General features: G+C 40.4%; 1 protein-coding gene across 2 annotated transcripts in view; it reads left to right on the plus strand.

Moving 5' to 3' along the window:
- adcy8 (adenylate cyclase 8 (brain)) overlaps positions 1 to 25,964 on the plus strand; it is a 136,040-nt gene that overhangs the window by 106,907 nt on the left and 3,169 nt on the right. Inside the window, exons 12-17 of one of the 2 annotated variants that reach the window (XM_062023046.1) lie at positions 3,259 to 3,431; positions 9,671 to 9,749; positions 15,973 to 16,131; positions 18,630 to 18,776; positions 18,919 to 19,011; positions 19,075 to 19,189. In XM_062023046.1, coding sequence (XP_061879030.1) covers positions 3,259 to 3,431; positions 9,671 to 9,749; positions 15,973 to 16,131; positions 18,630 to 18,776; positions 18,919 to 19,011; positions 19,075 to 19,189 — 766 coding nt within the window. The remainder of the gene's footprint in view (positions 1 to 3,258; positions 3,432 to 9,670; positions 9,750 to 15,972; positions 16,132 to 18,629; positions 18,777 to 18,918; positions 19,012 to 19,074; positions 19,190 to 25,964) is intronic. The other variant, XM_062023047.1, reaches the window with a different exon arrangement.

A 25,964-nucleotide genomic window follows, 5' to 3' on the forward strand; every position in this document is an offset into this window, starting at 1 on the left:
GGTGCCCAAGACATGGGTAACTTACACATCTGTGAAGGCACCATTAATGCTGAAAGGTACATACAGGTTTTGGAGCAACATATGTTGCCATCCAAGCTATGTCTTTTTCATGGACGCCCCTGCTTATTTCAGCAGACAATGCCAAGCCATGTGTTACAACAGCGTGGCTTCATAGTAAAAGAGTGCGGGTACTAGACTAACCTACCTGTAGTCCAGACCTGTCTCCCATTGAAAATGTGTGGCACATTATGAAGCCTGAAATACCACAATGGAGACCCCCGGACTGTTGAACAACTTAAGCTGTACATCAAGCAAGAATGGGAAATAATTCCACCTGAAAAGCTTCAAAAATTGGTCTCCTCAGTTCCCAAACGTTTAAGGAGTGTTGTTAAAAGGAAAGGACATGTAACACAGTGGTAAAAATGCCCCTGTGCCAACTTTTTTACAATGTGTTGCTGCCATTAAATTCTAGGTTAATGATTATTTGCAAAAAAAAAAAATGTTGTTTCTCAGTTCAAAGGTTAAATATCTTGTCTTTGCAGTCTAGTCAATTGAATATAAGTTGAAAAGGATTTGCAAATCATTGTAATCTGTTTTTATTTACCATTTACACAACGTGCCAACTTCACTGGTTTTGGGTTTTGCATTAAAACTAACATATTTGAAAAAGAAATTCAAATATAATACTTTATAAAAGCCCAAGGGCCCTCAAATACACCACCAATTCCCACTTCGACGGCGGTGCATGGCCTACTACTACACACGCACTCAGCGAAAAGATAACGTTATGTTACAGAGCTCTGTGAGACAGACGTGAATGAGATGCCCCTAAGCTCGGTGGGGCCCCTAGGTTTCAGCCCAGGTAAGCCCATGGTCATCATGCCATCACGTTATCATTACGTCACCATCACATTATCATTATGTTGTCATTACGTCAACATCACATTATCATCATGTTATCATTACGTCACCATTACATTATCATCATGTTGTCAATACGTCACCATCACATTATCATCACTTTGTCATTACGTCACCATCACATTATCATCATGTTGTCAATACGTCAAAATCACATTATCATCATGTTGTCATTACATCACCATCACATCATCATCATGTTGTCATTACGTCACCATCACATTATCATCACGTAATCATTCTGTCACCATCACATTATCATCATGTTGTCATTACCTCACCATCACATTATCATCACGTAATCATTCTGTCACCATCACTTTATCATCATGTTGTCATTACGTCACCATCACATTATCATCATGTTGTCATTACGTCAACATCACATTATCATCATGTTGTCATTACGTCACCATCACATCATCATCATGTTGTCATTACGTCACCATCACATTATCATCACGTAATCATTCTGTGACCATCACATTATCATCATGTTGTCATTACGTCACCATCACATTATCATCATGTTGTCATTACGTCACCATCACATTATCATCATGTTGTCATTACATCACCATCACATTATCATCATGTTGTCATTACGTCAACATCACATTATCATCATGTTGTCATTACGTCACCATCACATTATCATCATGTTGTCATTACGTCACCATCACATTATCATCATGTTGTCATTATGTCAACATCACATTATCATCATGTTGTCATTACGTCACCATCACATTATCATCATGTTGTCATTACGTCAACATCACATTATCATCATGTTGTCATTACGTCACCATCACATTATCATCATGTTGTCATTACGTCACCATCACATTATCATCGTGTTGTCATTATGTCAACATCACATTATCATCATGTTGTCATTATGACAACATTATCATCATGTTGTCAATACGTCACCATCACATTATCATCATGTTGTCATTACGTCACCATCACATTATCGTCATGTTGTCATTACGTCAACAATACATTATCATCATGTCATCATCACGTTTCATCATGTTATTACGTGATGACAGACAAGTCATAAAAATGGGATCCCATGGTAACATTTTTGGGTCCCCCTTTTTGTAAGCGTTTTTGAAAACAAATTATAAATATATGCATTATCCTGTTATATCTCACATTCTATATTGTGTTTTGGAAGAAGGTTGTCATAAACGTTACTTAATTAATTCAAAAAAATAATACAAAAAAATACAAATTTTTATGCATATGTAAATGTATTCAGTTACTGTATTTTCCGCACTATAAGGCGCACCTAAAAACCTCAAATTTTCTCAAAAGCTGACAGTGCGCCTTATAATCCAGCGCGCCTTATATATGGACCAATATTGAGCGACAACAGGTCTCGCAACTACGGGATGCATAACGTAACCCCAGCCTCTACTGTAGCGTCTATTCTATGCGCCTTATAATGCGGTGCGCCTTATATATGAACAAAGTTTTAAAATAGGCCATTCATTGAAGGTGCGCCTTATACTCCGGTGCGCCTTATAGTGCGGAAAATACGGTATAAACATTCATTCACTTTCTTCTTTCCTTCGTGGATCTAAACGCTGCCGGCAATTTTTTCTATATTTTTATTGCGATATTTTCAGAATGTGTTTGTTCCATATTTGGCCAAAGTAAGACAATGAAAACAATCTGAAGTTGTCTTTATTTTTTTTAGTTTTAATGCCATGATTTTAATAGTCCGGCCCGCGTGTGCACAGATTGTCCTCCATGCGGCCCCCGAGCTAAAATGAGTTTGACACCCCTGCACTAGTGGTACGCCTACCACAGTTTACGGATCAATGCATTACACTATCATCACGTTATCACTCCACCATCATCATGTTATCACCACCTCATTACCGTGTCATTATCATGCAATCACCCTACCATCATAATGTCACCAAGTTATCGCCATGCCATCATCATGTTATCATTACATCATCATCAAGTTGTCATGACGCCATTATCATGTTCTCGTCATGCCATCATCATGTAATGATCATAATATCAGTTTGGCATCATGTTATCATCACCTCTTCCTTTGATGACTTCATATGTCAGTCATTAGGGACTGTGGCTCATTAGTGATATTTTTTAATGATTAATTGTATAATATTCATGTGTTTAAGAAGTGATTGTTTTAAAACAATTTCTTATCCATTTTTATTCTATGACAGTAAATAAAAGTGTGACCTTGCCTGCAGTCATATCATCATGAAGACATGAGGTCCTCAAATGCTAATGTTGCGATGCTAAAGTGTGCTAATAAGTCCCGCCCTTTTTTTCCCTCTCTGTGTCCAGTACTTTGTGTTCACGGGGGTTTTGGCTATGGTGACTTGTGCCGTCTTCCTGCGTCTCAACTCGGTGTTGAAGCTGGCCGTGCTGCTGGTGATGGTGGCCGTCTACTCGCTGCTCACCGAGGCGTTCTACTCCTCGCTCTTCGTACGCTACGACGTCGTCCACCGCAACACAAAGTGAGCATGTCGCCGTGACGATGAGAGTAAAAGTGGCTGCGTGCTGCACACGTTAAACTCCCTGCTCCTTTCAGAGGAATGCCAAGTTGTGTTCATTGATCATTACAATAGTAACAATAATGACTTAGATTATGTTCAAAAAAGGTAATCATTAACAATAATAATGGAGAACGTGAGACGTCAGTCAGCAGCCACGTTGACCTTTCTTCTAGCTGCAAATTTCATCTTTTGCTGGAGGGTGCTGATGATGATGATGATGAAGGGACAAGGTGACCTTTACTTTGACAACATAAGAATGTTGCCATAGCAACGCTTTAGAGTTGCTTTACTCGCTCAAGTCCTTCCGGGAGAGCAGAAAGTTTTGACGATAATGATGAGGAGGAGAAGCTGAGCAAACGTCTACTGTGAAATACTTGAAGTACAATGTTGTGTTCTATATAGTAGTACCTTAACTACGACTTTAATTGGTTCTGTGATGGAGCTCGTTATTTAAAACTCTCAATATGACGCTTTCCTTTGAAATTAATTGAAATCAATTTAATTGGTGCTTGCCCCCTGCCCCCCAAAAACAGCACAATTGTAACATGTAACATGCCTTTTAAAAAGAGAAACACTAAGGCTGTCAAAATGAATGAGTTAACTCATGTGTAGTGGTTAGAGTGTCTACCCTGAGATCGGTAGGTCGTGAGTTCAAACCCCGGCCGAGTCATACCAAAGACTATAAAAATGGGACCCATTACCTCCCTGCTTGGCACTCAGCATCAAGGGTTGGAATTGGGGGTTAAATCACTGCTGCTCACTGCTCCCCTCACCTCCCAGGGGTTGATCAAGGTTGATGGGTCAAATGCAGAGAATAATTTCGCCACACCTAGTGTGTGTGTGACAATCATGGGTACTTTAACTTTTTAATCACCAAAAAATGATCGCATTATTAAGTGTGCTTTTAGATTAATAATTCAATTGTATTTGACTGTACAAGCTCTTTCATCTTATCCGCTGTACGGTCAGTGATCAGATCAATGCATACGTCCGTACTAAAATGAGAGCGGAGACTCCGACTGGGGTCCTCCCTGGCATATGTCAGTCCAAAATACAGCCTGAACGAACTTTAGATAAAACCGTTACAAGTTGTGTGTAAATAAATGACATGCATTCAAGTCAAATGTTTCAAAAACGTTCCTGGATGACATTCTGACAATACAATTGCATTTGTGTACAAATATGGGAGTCTTTTCTGAAGAAGATTTTCATTATGCAAGTGAGTAATCAACTGTGATTAATCACGATTAAACTAAATCCAAAATGGGGTAAACCTGATCATTTGACAGGCCTAACAAAAACTAACATTTATAAAACAATACAATAGAATGTGGTACAAACAACTACAGTAGTTTTATGAAGTAATGTAATAATTAGAGATGTCTGATAATATCGGACTGCCGATATTTTCGGCCGATAAATGCTTTAAAATGTAATATCGGAAAGTATCGGTATCGGTTTCAAAATTATCGGTATCGGTTTCAAAAAGTAAAATGTATGACTTCTTAAAACGCCGCTGTGTACACGGACGTAGGGAGAAGTACAGAGCGCCAATAAACCTTAAAGGCACTGCCTTTGCGTGCCGGCCCAGTCACATAATATCTACGGCTTTTCACACACACAAGTGAATGCAAGGCATGCTTGGTCAACAGCCATACAGGTCACACTGAGGGTGTCCGTACAAACAACTTTAACACTGTCACAAATATGCGCCACACTGTGAACCCACACCAAACAAGAATGACAAACACATTTCGGGAGAACATCCGCACCGTAACACAACATGAACACAACAGAACAAATACCCAGAACCCCTTGCAGCACTAACTCTTCCAGGACGCTACAATATACAACCCCCGCTACCTCCTACCCCCCCCCCCCCACCCCCCCAACTCAACCCCGCTCCCCCAACCTCCTCATGCTCTCTCAGGGAGAGCATGTCCCAAATTCCAAGCTGCTGTTTTGAGGCATGTCAAAAAAAATAATGCACTTTGTGACTTCAATAATAAATATGGCAGTGCCATGTTGGCATTTTTTTCCATAACTTGAGTTGATTTATTTTGGAAAACCTTGTTACATTGTTTAATGCATCCAGCGGGGCATCACAACAAAATTAGGCATAATAATGTGTTAATTCCACGACTGTATATATCGATATCGGTTGATATCGGTATCGGTAATTAAGAGTTGGACAATATCGGGATATCGGATATCGGCAAAAAAGCCATTATCGGACATATCTAGTAATAATAATGTAAACCAGTATTACCTTCCAGCTGCTCCTCCGTCTAATACACCATCAGCAGCTTTTTGATATTTTCATTCTGCCTTTTAGATATCATTTTTAACATGGCGGGATCGACTCACTCTGCCTTAGTTTGGTACAGACGAGCAGTTCTACGCTCAAATTGCTCCACCACGCTCTGTCATGTTTTTGATTATTTCTTTCCTTAATTCAATGAATATCATCCACTTCTTATTCTCAGCAGTGTCCTTCACTATCACTTTCGTTCTTCGTATGGTTGGAAAAACTAAGTTATGTCGATCTCTGGCTGTAAGCGAATGCTAGCGAGTAAGACATTGTATGTTCAGGCTTCACTGTGACATTTGCTACGCCATTTTCCTTAAAGTAGATCAATTGCGTTCATCATGCACAGTGATGTAGTGGTTAGCGCTCGTGCCTCTCAGCAAAATAGTCATGGTTTCAATTCCCGGGCGCAAGGTCTTACTGTGTGGAGTTTGCATGTTCTCTCCGTGACTGCGTGGGTTCCCTCCGGGTACTCCGGCTTCCTCCCACCTCCAAAGACATGCACCTGGGGATAGGTTGATTGGCAACACTAAATTGGCCCTAGTGTGTGAATGTGAGTGTGAATGTTGTCTGTCTATCTGTGTTGGCCCTTAATAAATAGGCACGAGATTCTTGTGTGTAGACGAATAAAGCTACGAAGGCTGAGGTGTCAGCCAAAACTGTCAGCAGGTAAGAGATATCTCTTACTCAAAAAACTTAGTATGCACACAATAATTTTGTACCTATTTGCTACGCCACCTACTGGCGGGGATAAGACCCGACTGCAGAAAAATATTTAGGGGGGATGTCAAATTTTTCCGAGGGGTGCCCTCCGTAGCGTGCACACAGTCCTTTTAATGCTGGACTTTGTCAGTCCACAACTGATGAGTATACATGTAAGATAAACACTTTATATTTGTGGTTATCATAAAGATATGTGTGTAAAATTATTTAGCCCTTTATCGTGTCCAACAAATTAAAGAGTTGGCCATTTCTATGGTAATAGTGGGATTGTAAAGGACTGTTAATGATACCATGTTGATGTGCTAAAACCTCTTTCTTGTTTAAAAGCTACATACAATAATAACTGTTCTTTGTTCATGCACATAATACATATTAAAGTGTTAGGATGTATTCATTCATTCAAAGTAATATTTTGATTTTGACACAGCTCATCTGTGCATACATTACTAGAATAACCTTAGGGGTTGCACAGATGAGACGTGGCAATATCAAAATATTATTTTGAATCACTAAAATGTAGTTTGTGGTTGATTTTAGTTTTTTAAAGGGTACTTCAAGCCATAAACTGTACAGTGTGTACTTTATTATCATATATGTAACTTTCCTATGGGTATAATGGGTACTTCAACATTTAAACAGTACAGTGTGTACTTTATTATCATATATGTAACTTTCTTATGGGTATAAAGTGTACTTATAGTAGTCATACCAAAGACTATAAAAATGGGACCCGTTGCCTCCCTGCTTGGCACTCAGCATCAAGGGTTGGAATTGGGGGTTGAATCACCAAAATTATTCCTGAGCGCGGCCACCGCTGCTGCTCACTGCTCCCCTCACCTCCCAGGGGGTAAACATAGGGATGGGTCAAATGCAGAGGATAATTTCACCACACCTAGTGTGTTTGTGTGTGACTATCGTTGGCACTTTAGCTTAACTGTAACTTTTATATGTTACTGTCCTATGAGTATGATGGGTACTTCAACATTTAAACATTACATTGTGTACTTTATTATCATATAAGTAACTGTTTTATGGGTATAAAGGGTACTTCAACACATAAAAAGTTACTTAATTATCATATACTGTATGTAACTTTCCTATGGGTATAATGGCTACTTCAACATTTAAACAGTACAGTATGTACTTTATTATCATAATTATCTTTTATGGGTATTAAGGGTACTTCAACATGAAACAGTACAGTATGTACCTTGTTATCATATATGTAACTCTCTTGAATGAATAATCCAAACACTTGATTAATATGTATTATGTGCATGAACAAAGAGCAGTTATTATTGTATGTAGCTTCTAAACAAAGAAGCGGTTTTAGCACATCAACATTAGTTAGTTAGTTTATTATTTCTTCGGTCAGTGGTCAACAAAATAAACAAACAGTTTTACATTCATAAATTGACAATTTTACAGACCGAAAGGGTTTAGGCCGAAGTTGAGCACTTATTTCGCCTAACCCAGCCATGTCCAAAGTGAGGCCCGAGGGCCATTTGTGGCCCCCAGCTAATTTGTTAACGGCCCCCGGCACATTCTGCAAATACTACAATAAAAATGTAAAACATGAAAAAGTGTAATAAAAGAGTAAACAGGTGAAATGTAACAAGAAAAAGTGGCAATGTTGACACTAATAACACAAAGCTGCCATGCGGACTTTTATTGACCTATTGAAGGCTCCAATTACTTCACTGGAACAATTCCACTTTTAAATATTTTTTGGGGGAAAATATTGCATATTTTGTGCGAAACAAAGTTTTCTTTCACAAAAAGGGCAACAAACAAACAAACAAAAAAAATGAAAAAGTTATAAAATCTTATAATCAACAGATCTACAGACTTAAGCGTTAATAGTAAAAAAAAATTGAAATTTGGCTTATTTTCAACACTTATTCTTTTTATTTTTTATTGTTATGAATTATTGACCTATTTAAGGTTCCAATTACTTCACATCAAATATTCCACTTTGAATTGTTTTGGGGGGAAATGTTGCATAGTTTGTGTGTTTGCCATATAAATAAGGGTTTTGACATAAAGGGCATAAACATAAAAACAACATTTTAAGAAACGTTATAACAACAGACAGACCTGAAGTTGATCTCGAGATTCAAGCGTTAAATGAAAAAATAATAATTTATGACTTATTTCTAACATTTTTATGACTGAGACCCTTCCGGGTACCGGGGACCAAACTTGAGGAAAGCCATAAGGTTAAAAAAAAAAAAACCTATATATTGTATTGGTTTTAAAAAAAGGAAAAATATAAAAATGGCCCCCGCATGCTTTGATTTTTCAGTCTGTGGCCCTGAGTGGAAAAAGTTTGGACACCCCTGGCCTAACCCTATAAACAATCTCAAATACAAGATGAGCTTCATAGAAATATGACATTTCCTTTACACAACATATTGTAAATACACTTTGTACACAACATAAACACTGTTCAAGTACATACACAGTAAAGACATAGACAAATATAGACATTGGATCAATAACGGTCCTTTACAATCTCATTATTACCATAGAAATGGCCAACTCTGTGATTTTTTTCAGACACGATAAAATCTTAAATAATTTCAAACACATATCATTACGATAACCACAAATATAAGTGTTTGTGCTACATGTAGGTAGTAATCAGTTGTGAACAGACAAAGCCCGAAAGTGGTATACGCGCTTTTACGACGCGACAGAGGAAATCATTTTTAGACACGGGATCAGTTTTTGGCGCAACACCGATAGATTTAACTTACAGTTGTGTCGATGTCAGGATCGATGACTCGCCTGCTGATGGCATCAGATTAGTAAAAATGAAAGGTGTCCTATTCACTATCTCCCTGGTGTACACTTATTTATACTTTAACATGTCACTTCATTGTTTTATCGTCTTAGTCAACCTGCCTTTGTTTTGATTACTGGTCATCTTATTTTTACTGCTCCGATGTAAAACAAAACAAACCGCTTCCATGGCTTACTGTGGCCCGTCCATGAAGCCGAGACTGGCAGGGATGTTTGTAACTAAAATTTTTGCTTGTAACTTTAAGCACGACGATTACCCGAGAGAGAGCTCTTATCTCAAAACACTCTTAAGTTGAGATACCACTGTCTTTGAAGTGAAAGTTGATGAGAGGATGTAAAGATGTTTGTTTTTTTACCTTCACAGTAACTTCCTGGGCACCAAAGAGACGTCTCTGCTCCTCATGGCCATGTTCCTCCTGGCTGTCTTCTACCATGGCCAACAGGTGGCGTTACACCCCACACCACCGTGATGTTTTGATTGACAATGTCAGATTGATCTTCATCGAACAGGTTCATTTTTGTCCACTGAGAGCTCTTTCTAATATTTTAACTGCCTTGTGAAAGGGTCAGCAGCCATCCTAGCTGAGGAGAAAGTAGCCTCCCACTGAGAACATTTATAGTGGACTAGCAGACAGCGTTGTTAATAGCAACCTTTGATGTTTTAGAGGTCGGCGATGGAGCCCACATGAACGTAATTGAAGGTCCTTTGTGGCCGCATTTGAAGTCATCTAGCGGCATATTGATTTTGGCAGACACCACAATGATGGCGGCCAGCGTGAAGCGCCGCACGCTAATGGGGTCCTCCATTCACACCTCATCACTCTAGGCACTCCGATCAAAAGTAGGATGGGAATTAAAAGACTAAACTAAACATCTTCCTGTGAGGGATTTTCAAAATAGAGTTGCTTAGCGGGTAATGCGTTTCATTAAGAGTCCCCCACAATACTGTGCCTTCTTAATTAGAAGCACAGAAAATGTCCTCCAACGGTTCAAGGTAAATAAATGACAGTCGTCTTAATCACAACAGCGTTTCCAACAATTGCCTGTGAGAGGCGCTGTAATCCTCCAAGGAGCCCCCTGCAGACCCCAGATGAATGTTCAATTAAAAAGAAGACTTGGCTACATTTTATTAAACGCCGATTCTCTCCTTGATTACCAGCTTGATTGTGCTTTTTCATTAGGCGAGCTGATCGTTCTTCATTGTCGCCATGGAAACCTCTCATCTCATTTTAGCAACACATGTCACAAGAGTAACAAGATGTTTGTTTTTTTTTTCACTGATGATTATTGACTTCTTTCACATTTACTGATCTACTTAGGCATGGATTCTTAACCTTTTTGACCTCAGTGCCCAACTTTTCCACAACATAAGGGCCCGGGACCCACTCAAATATTAACACTGAATTACACTTGATTTTCAATAATTCAATCAATGTTTGTTTATATAGCCCTAAATCACAAGTGTCTCAAAGGGCTGCACAAGCCACAACGACATCCTCGGTTCAGATCCCACATCAGGGCAAGGAAAAACTCAACCCAGTAGGATGACAATGAGAAACCTTGGAGAGGACCGCAGATGTGGGTGACCCCCTTGCGCTGAATGAAGCATCTCCTCCTAACTATACGAATGCGCATATTGCCCATCCCCTTTAAATTTTAATTGTATTAAATCATTATATCTAACCTACTCACACTTTACCGGGATAAATGTTGTCAGATTACATGAAACCATGTGTTAATCACAAAAAATATTAAAAAATAAATACTAATCATACTGCAAAAGAGGGGACTCATAAAAACTCATTAAAATTGTATTTATATACAAATATGCAGTGGCAAAATAAATTAATTCTGATGAAGTGTATTTCTGGACTTGTCATCCTCGTCCGGACAGAAGGATGTGACGGCAGTGTGGCTGGATCAAAAAATACGTCGGAGACGCTGTACTGAACCAAAGGTTGCTTTATTATAAGCGAGCGTCATTACACAGGACTGCAGTTCCTGGGAGGATGTCAGGTTAAATATGAAGGATTCTTAAAATGGAGAAGCCAAACCATCAGTTATATATTCCTTCTTTCTCTGTCTGGGTGTGTTCTAAGTCAGGACAGCACAACCTGACCATGTAAGGAGATGTTTGTGTGTAGTGACTGGAAAACAACTGCTTTAAGTCATAACTCAAATGTTGGCGTTGAGCTAGACAGGTAGTCTCCTCTCAAGGATATGGTTATCACTTTTGCATTCCCAAGTCCCAATTAGGGCCTCTTTCCTGCGAGGAGTGATCCAATCCACCTGTGAATATCAAACTAAGGGGTCTTATCTTATTATGTGCTCAAACTACTGTTTACTTAAACTTGGTAGTTTGCTTTCTCCAAAGTGAATATAAACATTCACCCTATGTAGAACATAATATGAGTTAATTAATTCACTTTACTGACTAAATGAATAATAAATGATAATAGCATGTATGTTTATTGAATAAACTGTCAATAAAATTTAAGTGCAAGAGAAAATGTTTTGTCATATTCTTTGCACTTAAAGGGGAACTTATCATTCACAATATTTTTATAAGACAAGCAAAAATATGATTTTCCTAACTTGTAAACAAGTTAACAAACTTGTAAATAAACGCTGGCAAAAGTTAGCTTTGGAGCCAATGGGAGTCACTATTCCGCCTATAAAACGCTCTAAAAAACATCCAAAAGCCTCCATCATGGTTGTATATACATGCTGTAAGTACATATGAACAGGCACATTCACAATAACATGTTATATTTAGGTATTTTACTAATTTTAAGCATACGTGGCATGTTAATTTCAAAGACGCATCACAACGTTCACTTTTTCCCTCAACAATACCAACACTACTAATCATGGCAGACAAGAACGATTACTTTGACAAAAGATAATCCACAACCTAAATTTGTGGGCCTGAATATAAAGAACATAAACTACAAGTTTAAGAAGCTGTGTGCTAAACAGATTGAGCTTTAATGAAACACTAAGTATCATGCAGCAGTATTGCTAAGTGCTAAAAAATATAAATTATGAACATAATAAACTTACACTTACTGTACAATGTCTGCTCTCAGTGGGATGCCGACTGATAAGATTTTTATATACAGTATTCCCATTTACAAGCCCCGTTTCCATATGTGTTGGGAAATTGTGTTAGATGTAAATATAAACGGAATACAATGATTTGCAAATCCTTTTCAACCCATATTCAATTGAATGCACTACAAAGACAAGATATTTGATGTTCAAACTCATAAACTTTATTTTTTTTTGCAAAAAATAATTAACTTGGAATTTCATGGCTGCAACACGTGCCAAAGTAGTTGGGAAAGGGCATGTCCACCACTGTGTTACATCACCTTTTCTTTTAACAACACTCAATAAACTGAGGAAACTAATTGTTGAAGCTTTAAAAGTGGAATTCTTTCCCATTCTTGTTTTATGTAGAGCTTCAGTCGTTCAACAGTCCGGGGTCTCCGCTGTCGTATTTTACGCTTCATAATGCGCCACACATTTTCGATGGGAGACAGGTCTGGACTGCAGGCGGGCCAGGAAAGTACCCGCACTCTTTTTTTACGAAGCCACGCTGTTGTAACATGTGCTGAATGTGGCTTGGCATTGTCTTGCTGAAATAAGACGGCGCTTAGATGGCAGCATATGTTGTTCCAAAACCTGTATGTACCTTTCAGCATTAATGATGCCTTCACAGATGTATAAGTTACCCATGCCTTGGGCACTAATGCACCCCCATACCATCACAGATGCTGGCTTCTGAACTTTGCGTCGGTAACAGTCTGGATGGTTCGCTTCCCCTTTGGTCCAGATGACACAATGTCGAATATTTCCAAAAACAATTTGAAATGTGGACTCGTCAGACCACAGAAAACTTTTCCACTTTGCGTGAGTCCATCTTAGATGGTCTCGGGCCCAGAGAAGCCGGCGGCGTTTCTGGATGTTGTTGATAAATGGCTTTCGCTTTGCATAGTAGAGCTTTAACTTGTACTTACAGATGTAGCGACCAACTGTAGTTACTGACAGTGGGTTTCTGAAGTGTTCCTTAGCCCATGTGGTGATATCCTTTAGAGATTGATGTTGGTTTTTGATACAGTGCCGTCTGAGGGATCGAAGGTCAAGGTCATTCAATGTTGGTTTCTGGCCATGCCGCTTACGTGGAGTGATTTCTCCAGATTCTCTGAACCTTTTGATGATATTATGGACCGTAGATGTTGAAATCCCTAAATTTCTTGCAATTGCACTTTGAGAAACGTTGTTCTTAAACTGTTTGACTATTTGCTCACGCAGTTGTGGACAAAGGGGTGTACCTCGCCCCATCCTTTCTTGTGAAAGACTGAGCATTTTTTGGGAAGCTGTTTTTATACCCAATCATGGCACCCACCTGTTCCCAATTAGCCTGCACACCTGTGGGATGTTCCAAATAAGTGTTTGATGAGCATTCCTCAACTTTATCAGTTATTTATTGCCACCTTTCCCAACTTCTTTGTCACGTGTTGCTGGCATCAAATTGTAAAGTTAATGATTATTTGCAACAAAAAAAATGTTTATCAGTTTGAACATCAAATAAGTTGTCTTTGTAGCATATTCAACTGAATATGGGTTGAAAATGATTTGCGAATCATTGTATTCCGTTTATATTTACATCTAACACAATTTCCCAACTCATATGGAAACGGTGTTTGTACTACCACCACCATGCTTGACGGTAGGTATGGTGTTCCTGGGATTAAAGGCCTCACCTTTTCTCCTCCAAACATATTGCTGGGTATTGTGGCCAAACAGCTCAATTTTTGTTTCATATGACCACAAAACTTTCCTCCAGAAGGTCTTATCTTTGTCCATGTGATGTCAGATGAGGCAAAAAGTGTTTCAATGTAGACTATTGCCACATTTCTTTTAACTGTAAACCTTGCTTGCCTCACCATCAGCAGCTGTTAGATAGCCCTATTGTAGTGAATCACACCTGAGCCATCATAAATTAATCAAATCTTTAATGGATGTGAGAAAGTAAACAATGTGATAAAGAACATTTTGCAACAATCAATCTAGGGCTCTATATATCTGGTCAGGACACTCCTCCCTCTTTTGCCTTCACCTTCATTATCCATTCTTGCAATCCTGCCTGTGCTTGGAGGCTGAAATTGGCGGTCGTACTCGACAGCCGCAACCACTGACTGTTCGTTTAGCGGCTCCTTCATGGCTTCACAGTAGTTATGGAGTACAAAACCAGACGTTGAGTAATTGCTCGACATACATGGCGGACAATAACTGATACAGTCTGCTTTGCCAGTCCAAATGCATTCGCTGTTTTCCGTAGTCTTCCCTCGTCGGCCAGGTAATACAAAGTACCGCCTTGTTTTCATCATATCTACACAATGTGTATGGACATATTCTATTATCTGCAAGCTTGTCAGCCTGGAAACTACCATATTTTTCGGACTATAAGTCGCAGTTTTTTTCATAGTTTGGCCGGGGGTGCGACTTATACTCAGGAACGACTTATGTGTGAAATTATTACCGTAAAATATCAAATAATTTTATTTAGCTCATTGACGTAAGAGACTAGACGTATAAGATTTCATGGGATTTAGCGATTAGGAGTGACAGATTGTTTGGTAAACGTATAGCATGTTCTATATGTTATAGTTATTTGAATGACTCTTACCATAATATGTTACGTTAACATACCAGGCACGTTCTCAGTTGGTTATTTATGCGTCATATAACGTACACTTATTCAGCCTGTTGTTCACTATTTTTTATTCATTTTAAATTGCCTTTCAAATGTCTATTCTTGGTGTTGGGTTTTATCAAATACATTTCCCCAAAAAATGCGACTTATACTCCAGTGCGACTTATATATGTTTTTTTTCCTTCTTTATTATGCATTTTCGGCAGGTGCGACTTATACTCCGAAAAATACGGTAAATAGAAAATTAGCCAAAGAGCTAATAGAGTGCTAAAAAAATAACTTCTGCTGTCAATCACACTGGAGGAACTTCTATTTATATTGCCTAGAAAAGGTTTATAGCTTCATCAACACAGGTTAGCGCAGCCCTTCTCAAATAGTGTGGTGGGCCGCTTGGGGTGTGAACTCACGGTGGGAGACGAGGAAAGACCCGTGTGGGGTTTCCTTTAATGTTGATAAGCTTATAATGTTATGCAGAGGTATAGTTATAACAATTTTTATAGACAAATTATACTATTTATAGTCACGGTGGACTATATATATTTTTCTTCCTAGCGGGGGCGTAACAGAAAATATTTGAGAAGCACTGGTTTAGAGCACGATGCCATGGATGTGGAGGAAATTGAATGTCTCCATAGTGATAGCCTGTAGTACATGCAAAATCCTCATTTAAATTAAGCGGTCTGCACCACTTTTGCACTTGTTATCAATTGTACACGCACGCAGTCTTAGTAGATCACCCGTAAAACACCAAATCTTAGTACCTGCTATTTTTGGTTTTACACATGCTATTTAACACTTGTTATCTGGTATCTTAGTAGATCAGGCCCTAACTGTCAGATTGTATTTTGGTGTGTTGTCTGCTCCGCCCACCGGGGGCACCAGAGAGGGAAAAAGAATTTCAGCGGAATTTGGAAATGATTATGAATGATGTTTTCTCCCTTCAGCTGGAGTACACCGCCCGTCTGGACTTCCTGTGGCGCGTGCAGGCCAAAGAGGAGATCAACGAGATGAAGGAGCTGCGAGAACATAACGAGAACATGCTGAGGAACATCCTGCCCAGTCACGTGGCCAGACACTTCCTGGAGAAGGACCGGGACAATGAGGTGTGCGCGCGCTGTTGATGCTACTTAATAATATCTATTATTAAAATATACTACTAATAATAATATATTCTAAAAATACTAATATTTATTTGTATATCTATTAGTATATGATATTATCGTATATTATTAACATCTACTAATAGTATACAGTAATGATAAAGTATACTATATCTGCGAATGATGTATACTAATAACATCTGATAGTATTATTTACTAATAATGCTACTATTAATCTACAGGTGGAACTCAAACAATGTGAATATGGTGCAAAAGTTTGTTTATACCAACAATTAAATTTACTAGGTGAAAGGAATACTGTCTATGACAGGGGTGTCAAACTCATTTTAGATCGGGGGCCACATGGAGAAAAATCTACTCCCAAGTGGGCCGCACTGGTAAAATCACAGCACGATAACTTAAAAATAAAGACAACTTCAGATTGTTTTCTTTGTTTAAAAATAGAACAAGCACATTATGGAAATGTACAAATCATAATGTTTTTGGGTTGTTGTTTTTTTGCACTTACATGTTGCGGTTAATAGTATTGTATCTTTATTTGTCGTTATTTATACTTTCTGAATTAATCATGTGATAATGTTCATCCGTCAACTCATTGGTGTTCATTTTCAATCTATCAAGATAAAAAAAATAATATCAAAATCAAATTACAGTATGTTATTTATGTAGTTTGCTCATTTTCCTCGACTGGTGCACTAACATCATGAGGTTGTTTTTTTTTACATATGTGGCATCATATACAAAAAATTGCTATTGCGACATCTAGTGGACACATGTAGAGCAGCAGTTTCTTTCATTCAAAAATTTCGGCTAATATTTTTATACTTAGCAAACTCACCGTATGTTTGACACTCCTGGTCTATGACATAGGCTCATAATATGCAATTCAAGATATTTCGAGCCTTCTTTTGATGATTATGGTTAATGAAAACCTTGAATTGAAAACCTCAGAAATTTAGGGGTTTGAAAAAACTAAGCCATGATCATCAAAATGATAAGAAATAAAAGTTTGACATGTCTCACCTTACAGGTAATGAGTTTATATCACATATTAATTTCACGTTTGCGGTTGTATTGCTGACATGAATGAACTTCTGCACCGTATTCATTTTTTTGGACTTTCATCTGTATACTACAGTACTTACATCTGTACCAGCGAGTTTTGTATTGACATGGTAAATAAAAGTCTGCAAGTGTATTTGTTAACATTTTGGTAGCTATGGCGACGCTCACGCTGTCGGGGGGGGTCATATGTCAGCGTTGTTCTTGCACGCCTGCGTGTTTATTAGGCCTCGCCATCTTTGTTGTGCAGTGGAACAAAAGGTGACGGTGTGATGAATTATGAATGTGGTGTTCCTCAATAAGCATTTTAAATGCAACATAATCAGCCTTGCTCTATTATTGATAACTTTGTTGGTGACATATTGACTTTTTGTTTCTTTTCTTTTCTGTGGCCTTCTGTAACATTTGTTTACCTGTTTTACTTTGTGACAATCATAAATCATAACAAAATTGTGTTTGTTACTACCGCTAATATTTGTCACTGTACCTAGTATTTGTTACTATCGCTAGTATTTGTTACTATCGCTAGTATTTGTTACTATCGCTAGTATTTGTTACTATCAGTAGTAGTTGTTATCATCACAAGCATTTGATTGATTGATTGAAACTTTTACTAGTAGATTGCACAGTACAGTACATATTCCGTACAATTGACCACTAAATGGTAACACCCGAATAAGTTTTTCAATTTGTTTAAGTCGGGGTCCACGCTAATCAATTCATGGTACAAATATATACTATCAGCATATTACAGTCATCACACAAGTTAATCATCAGAAAGTTAGAAAGTGTTACTATGGTTAGTATTTGTTACAATCCATATTATTTGTGACAATCAGTAGTATTTTTGTTTTACTATCAATAGTGTTTGTCAGTCATTCGCAGTATTACAATATTTCCCAGTCAGTGGGATCTGAGCCGAGGATGTCGTTGTGGCTTGTGCAGCCCTTTGTGACACTTGTGACTACGGGCTATATAAATAAACTTTGATTGATTGATTGATTGAAATAACATGAATAAAAGCTAAACATTATTGACACTTACCCTAAATGATCAGATATATAGTAAATATGTTTATCATGCTGTCTCCAAGATGACTTGTTTACTTCAAAGTCAACACTGCCCCCTGGTGCTGGAAGACATGTTGTGACTAAACATTTCAATACAGATGTATACAAAAATGTCATACTTTTACTTTAATACTTCAAAGAAATACTTCTACTAATAGTAAAGTATCAGGTTCTAACAAAAGGTGTGTGTGTGTGTGTGTGTGGGTGTGTGTGTGTGTGTGTGTGTGTGTGTGTGTGTGTGTGTGTGTGTGTGTGTGTGTGTGTGTGTGTGTGTGTGTGTGTGTGTGTGTGTGTGTGTGTGTGTGTGTGTGTGTTTGTGTGTTTGTGCGTGTGTGCGTGTGTGAACAGGAGTTGTACTCGCAGTCGTACGACGCTGTGGGCGTGATGTTCGCGTCCATCCCAGGTTTCGCTGACTTTTACTCTCAGACGGAAATGAACAACCAAGGAGTAGAATGTCTCCGTCTACTCAACGAGATCATTGCTGACTTTGACGAGGTGATACTCCATGCCTTCTGCTCTACTTTGTGTTCTTCTTCTCGGATGTTGCCGGAAGCATTGGAGAAAAGTGTTAGAAGTTGTGTAAAGTCCTGATGTGGTGACTTGTCGTTGTCCACTAAAAGCAAGAGTGTGTGTGCAGCTGCTGGGAGACGAACGTTTCCAGGACATTGAGAAGATCAAGACCATTGGGAGTACCTACATGGTGGTCTCTGGTCTCTCCCCGGAAAAACAGGTAAACTACATGACCTCATGTCCGTATGACCTTTGTGTTGACCTTTGTGTTGACCTTTGACAGCAGTGTGAGGACAAGTGGTTACATTTGTGTGCGTTAGCCGACTTTGCCATCGCACTCAATGAGAGCATCCAAGAAATCAACAAGCACTCCTTCAACAACTTTGAACTGAGAATAGGTAAACTTCTCTGTGCAATGTGACTCACTACGTGTCTCACTACATGTCTCTGACTTGTGTTACTTCATGTCCCTGACTTGTGTCACTACATGTCCCTGATTTGTGTCATTACGTACCTCACTTCATGTCCCTGACTTGTGTCACTACATGTCCCTGATTTGTGTCATTACGTACCTCACTTCATGTCCCTGACTTGTGTCACTACATGTCCCTGATTTGTGTCATTACATGTCCCTGACTTGTGTCACTTCATGTCCCTGACTTGTGTCACTACATGTCCCTGATTTGTGTCACTACGTATCTAACTACATGTCCCTGACTTGTGTCACTTCATGTCCCTGACTTGTGTCACTACATGTCCCTGATTTGTGTCACTACGTATCTAACTACATGTCCCTGACTTGTGTCACTACATGTCCCTGATTTGTGTCGTTACATGTCCCTGACTTGTGTCACTTCATGTCCCTGACTTGTGTCACTACATGTCCCTGATTTGTGTCACTACGTATCTAACTACATGTCCCTGACTTGTGTCACTACATGTCCCTGATTTGTGTCGTTACATGTCCCTGACTTGTGTCACTTCATGTCCCTGACTTGTGTCACTACATGTCCCTGATTTGTGTCACTACGTATCTAACTACATGTCCCTGACTTGTGTCACTTCATGTCCCTGACTTGTGTCACTACATGTCCCTGATTTGTGTCACTACGTATCTAACTACATGTCCCTGACTTGTGTCACTTCATGTCCCTGACTTGTGTCACTACATGTCCCTGATTTGTGTCACTACGTATCTAACTACATGTCCCTGACTTGTGTCACTACATGTCCCTGATTTGTGTCACTACCTGTCCCTGACTTGTGTCACTATATGTCCCTGACTTGTGTCACTACCTGTCCCTGACTTGTGTCACTACATGTCCCTGACTTGTGTCGCTATATGTCCCTGACTTGTGTCGCTATATGTCCCTGACTTGTGTCACTACCTGTCCCTGACTTGAGTCACTATATGTCCCTGACTTGAGTCACTACATGTCCCTGACTTGTGTCACTACATGTCCCTGACTTGTGTCACTACATGTCCCTGACTTGTGTCACTATATGTCCCTGACTTGTGTCACTACATGTCCCTGACTTGTGTCTCTACATGTCCCTGACTTGTGTCACTACATGTCCCTGATTTGTGTCATTACATGTCCCTGACTTGTGTCACTTCATGTCCCTGACTTGTGTCACTACATGTCCCTGATTTGTGTCACTACGTATCTAACTACATGTCCCTGACTTGTGTCACTTCATGTCCCTGACTTGTGTCACTACATGTCCCTGATTTGTGTCACTACGTATCTAACTACATGTCCCTGACTTGTGTCACTTCATGTCCCTGACTTGTGTCACTACATGTCCCTGATTTGTGTCACTACGTATCTAACTACATGTCCCTGACTTGTGTCACTATATGTCCCTGACTTGTGTCACTACCTGTCCCTGACTTGTGTCACTACATGTCCCTGACTTGTGTCACTTCATGTCCCTGACTTGTGTCACTACATGTCCCTGATTTGTGTCACTACGTATCTAACTACATGTCCCTGACTTGTGTCACTTCATGTCCCTGACTTGTGTCACTACATGTCCCTGATTTGTGTCACTACGTATCTAACTACATGTCCCTGACTTGTGTCACTATATGTCCCTGACTTGTGTCACTACCTGTCCCTGACTTGTGTCACTACATGTCCCTGACTTGTGTCGCTATATGTCCCTGACTTGTGTCGCTATATGTCCCTGACTTGTGTCACTACCTGTCCCTGACTTGAGTCACTATATGTCCCTGACTTGTGTCACTACATGTCCCTGACTTGTGTCACTATATGTCCCTGACTTGTGTCACTATATGTCCCTGACTTGTGTCACTACATGTCCCTGACTTGTGTCACTACATGTCCCTGACTTGTGTCACTATATGTCCCTGACTTGTGTCACTACATGTCCTTGATTTGTGTCACTACCTGTCCCTGACTTGTGTCACTACATGTCCCTGATTTGTGTCACTATATGTCCCTGACTTGTGTCACTATATGTCCCTGACTTGTGTCACTATATGTCCCTGACTTGTGTCACTACATGTCCCTGACTTGTGTCACTACATGTCCCTGACTTGTGTCACTATATGTCCCTGACTTGTGTCACTACATGTCCCTGACTTGTGTCACTACATGTCCCTGACTTGTGTCACTATATGTCCCTGACTTGTGTCACTACCTGTCCCTGACTTGTGTCACTATATGTCCCTGACTTGTGTCACTACATGTCCCTGACTTGTGTCACTACATGTCCCTGACTTGTGTCACTATATGTCCCTGACTTGTGTCACTATATGTCCCTGACTTGTGTCACTACATGTCCCTGACTTGTGTCACTATATGTCCCTGACTTGTGTCACTACATGTCCCTCACTTGTGTCACTATATGTCCCTGACTTGTGTCACTACCTGTCCCTGACTTGTGTCACTATATGTCCCTGACTTGTGTCACTATATGTCCCTGACTTGTGTCACTATATGTCCCTGACTTGTGTCACTACATGTCCCTGACTTGTGTCACTATATGTCCCTGACTTGTGTCACTACCTGTCCCTGACTTGTGTCACTATATGTCCCTGACTTGTGTCACTACTTATCCCTGATTTGTGTCACTACCTGTCCCTGACTTGTGTCACTACATGTCCCTGACTTGTGTCACTATATGTCCCTGACTTGTGTCACTACCTGTCCCTGACTTGTGTCACTATATGTCCCTGACTTGTGTCACTACTTATCCCTGATTTGTGTCACTACCTGTCCCTGACTTGTGTCACTACATGTCCCTGACTTGTGTCACTATATGTCCCTGACTTGTGTCACTATATGTCCCTGACTTGTGTCACTATATGTCCCTGATTTGTGTCACTACCTGTCCCTGACTTGTGTCACTATATGTCCCTGACTTGTGTCACTACCTGTCCCTGACTTGTGTCACTACATGTTCCTGACTTGTGTCGCTATATGTCCCTGACTTGTGTCGCTATATGTCCCTGACTTGTGTCACTACCTGTCCCTGACTTGAGTCACTATATGTCCCTGACTTGTGTCACTACATGTCCCTGACTTGTGTCACTACCTGTCCCTGACTTGTGTCACTACATGTCCCTGACTTGTGTCACTATATGTCCCTGACTTGTGTCACTATATGTCCCTGACTTGTGTCACTACATGTCCCTGATTTGTGTCACTACCTGTCCCTGACTTGTGTCACTACATGTCCCTTACTTGTGTCACTACATGTCCCTGACTTGTGTCACTACATGTCCCTGACTTGTGTCACTACATGTCCCTTACTTGTGTCACTACATGTCCCTGATTTGTGTCACTACGTATCTAACTACATGTCCCTGACTTGTGTCACTACATGTCCCTGATTTGTGTCGTTACATGTCCCTGACTTGTGTCACTTCATGTCCCTGACTTGTGTCACTACATGTCCCTGATTTGTGTCACTACGTATCTAACTACATGTCCCTGACTTGTGTCACTACATGTCCCTGATTTGTGTCGTTACATGTCCCTGACTTGTGTCACTTCATGTCCCTGACTTGTGTCACTACATGTCCCTGATTTGTGTCACTACGTATCTAACTACATGTCCCTGACTTGTGTCACTTCATGTCCCTGACTTGTGTCACTACATGTCCCTGATTTGTGTCACTACGTATCTAACTACATGTCCCTGACTTGTGTCACTTCATGTCCCTGACTTGTGTCACTACATGTCCCTGATTTGTGTCACTACGTATCTAACTACATGTCCCTGACTTGTGTCACTACATGTCCCTGATTTGTGTCACTACCTGTCCCTGACTTGTGTCACTATATGTCCCTGACTTGTGTCACTACCTGTCCCTGACTTGTGTCACTACATGTCCCTGACTTGTGTCGCTATATGTCCCTGACTTGTGTCGCTATATGTCCCTGACTTGTGTCACTACCTGTCCCTGACTTGAGTCACTATATGTCCCTGACTTGAGTCACTACATGTCCCTGACTTGTGTCACTACATGTCCCTGACTTGTGTCACTACATGTCCCTGACTTGTGTCACTATATGTCCCTGACTTGTGTCACTACATGTCCCTGACTTGTGTCTCTACATGTCCCTGACTTGTGTCACTACATGTCCCTGATTTGTGTCATTACATGTCCCTGACTTGTGTCACTTCATGTCCCTGACTTGTGTCACTACATGTCCCTGATTTGTGTCACTACGTATCTAACTACATGTCCCTGACTTGTGTCACTTCATGTCCCTGACTTGTGTCACTACATGTCCCTGATTTGTGTCACTACGTATCTAACTACATGTCCCTGACTTGTGTCACTTCATGTCCCTGACTTGTGTCACTACATGTCCCTGATTTGTGTCACTACGTATCTAACTACATGTCCCTGACTTGTGTCACTATATGTCCCTGACTTGTGTCACTACCTGTCCCTGACTTGTGTCACTACATGTCCCTGACTTGTGTCACTTCATGTCCCTGACTTGTGTCACTACATGTCCCTGATTTGTGTCACTACGTATCTAACTACATGTCCCTGACTTGTGTCACTTCATGTCCCTGACTTGTGTCACTACATGTCCCTGATTTGTGTCACTACGTATCTAACTACATGTCCCTGACTTGTGTCACTATATGTCCCTGACTTGTGTCACTACCTGTCCCTGACTTGTGTCACTACATGTCCCTGACTTGTGTCGCTATATGTCCCTGACTTGTGTCGCTATATGTCCCTGACTTGTGTCACTACCTGTCCCTGACTTGAGTCACTATATGTCCCTGACTTGTGTCACTACATGTCCCTGACTTGTGTCACTATATGTCCCTGACTTGTGTCACTATATGTCCCTGACTTGTGTCACTACATGTCCCTGACTTGTGTCACTACATGTCCCTGACTTGTGTCACTATATGTCCCTGACTTGTGTCACTACATGTCCTTGATTTGTGTCACTACCTGTCCCTGACTTGTGTCACTACATGTCCCTGATTTGTGTCACTATATGTCCCTGACTTGTGTCACTATATGTCCCTGACTTGTGTCACTATATGTCCCTGACTTGTGTCACTACATGTCCCTGACTTGTGTCACTACATGTCCCTGACTTGTGTCACTATATGTCCCTGACTTGTGTCACTACATGTCCCTGACTTGTGTCACTACATGTCCCTGACTTGTGTCACTATATGTCCCTGACTTGTGTCACTACCTGTCCCTGACTTGTGTCACTATATGTCCCTGACTTGTGTCACTACATGTCCCTGACTTGTGTCACTACATGTCCCTGACTTGTGTCACTATATGTCCCTGACTTGTGTCACTATATGTCCCTGACTTGTGTCACTACATGTCCCTGACTTGTGTCACTATATGTCCCTGACTTGTGTCACTACATGTCCCTCACTTGTGTCACTATATGTCCCTGACTTGTGTCACTACCTGTCCCTGACTTGTGTCACTATATGTCCCTGACTTGTGTCACTATATGTCCCTGACTTGTGTCACTATATGTCCCTGACTTGTGTCACTACATGTCCCTGACTTGTGTCACTATATGTCCCTGACTTGTGTCACTACCTGTCCCTGACTTGTGTCACTATATGTCCCTGACTTGTGTCACTACTTATCCCTGATTTGTGTCACTACCTGTCCCTGACTTGTGTCACTACATGTCCCTGACTTGTGTCACTATATGTCCCTGACTTGTGTCACTACCTGTCCCTGACTTGTGTCACTATATGTCCCTGACTTGTGTCACTACTTATCCCTGATTTGTGTCACTACCTGTCCCTGACTTGTGTCACTACATGTCCCTGACTTGTGTCACTATATGTCCCTGACTTGTGTCACTATATGTCCCTGACTTGTGTCACTATATGTCCCTGATTTGTGTCACTACCTGTCCCTGACTTGTGTCACTATATGTCCCTGACTTGTGTCACTACCTGTCCCTGACTTGTGTCACTACATGTTCCTGACTTGTGTCGCTATATGTCCCTGACTTGTGTCGCTATATGTCCCTGACTTGTGTCACTACCTGTCCCTGACTTGAGTCACTATATGTCCCTGACTTGTGTCACTACATGTCCCTGACTTGTGTCACTACCTGTCCCTGACTTGTGTCACTACATGTCCCTGACTTGTGTCACTATATGTCCCTGACTTGTGTCACTATATGTCCCTGACTTGTGTCACTACATGTCCCTGATTTGTGTCACTACCTGTCCCTGACTTGTGTCACTACATGTCCCTTACTTGTGTCACTACATGTCCCTGACTTGTGTCACTACATGTCCCTGACTTGTGTCACTACATGTCCCTTACTTGTGTCACTACATGTCCCTGACTTGTGTCACTACATGTCCCTTACTTGTGTCACTATATGTCCCTGACTTGTGTCACTACATGTCCCTGACTTGTGTCACTACATGTCCTTGACTTGTGTCACTACATGTCCCTGACTTGTGTCACTACATGTCCCCGACTTGTGTCACTACATGTCCCTGGTTTGTCTCACTATGTGTCTCACTACATGTCCGAGTTGTCCCACTACATTTTGCACTATGTATCTCTGCCTTGTCTAATTACATGTCTTACTGTGTCCCTGACTAGTCTCATTGTGCGTCTCAAAACATGTCCCTGACTTGTCTCACTACGTGTCCCTGACTTGTCTC

Source organism: Entelurus aequoreus, linkage group LG16 (genome assembly GCF_033978785.1).
Source record: "Entelurus aequoreus isolate RoL-2023_Sb linkage group LG16, RoL_Eaeq_v1.1, whole genome shotgun sequence".
In the NCBI taxonomy this organism is placed as follows: domain Eukaryota; kingdom Metazoa; phylum Chordata; class Actinopteri; order Syngnathiformes; family Syngnathidae; genus Entelurus; species Entelurus aequoreus.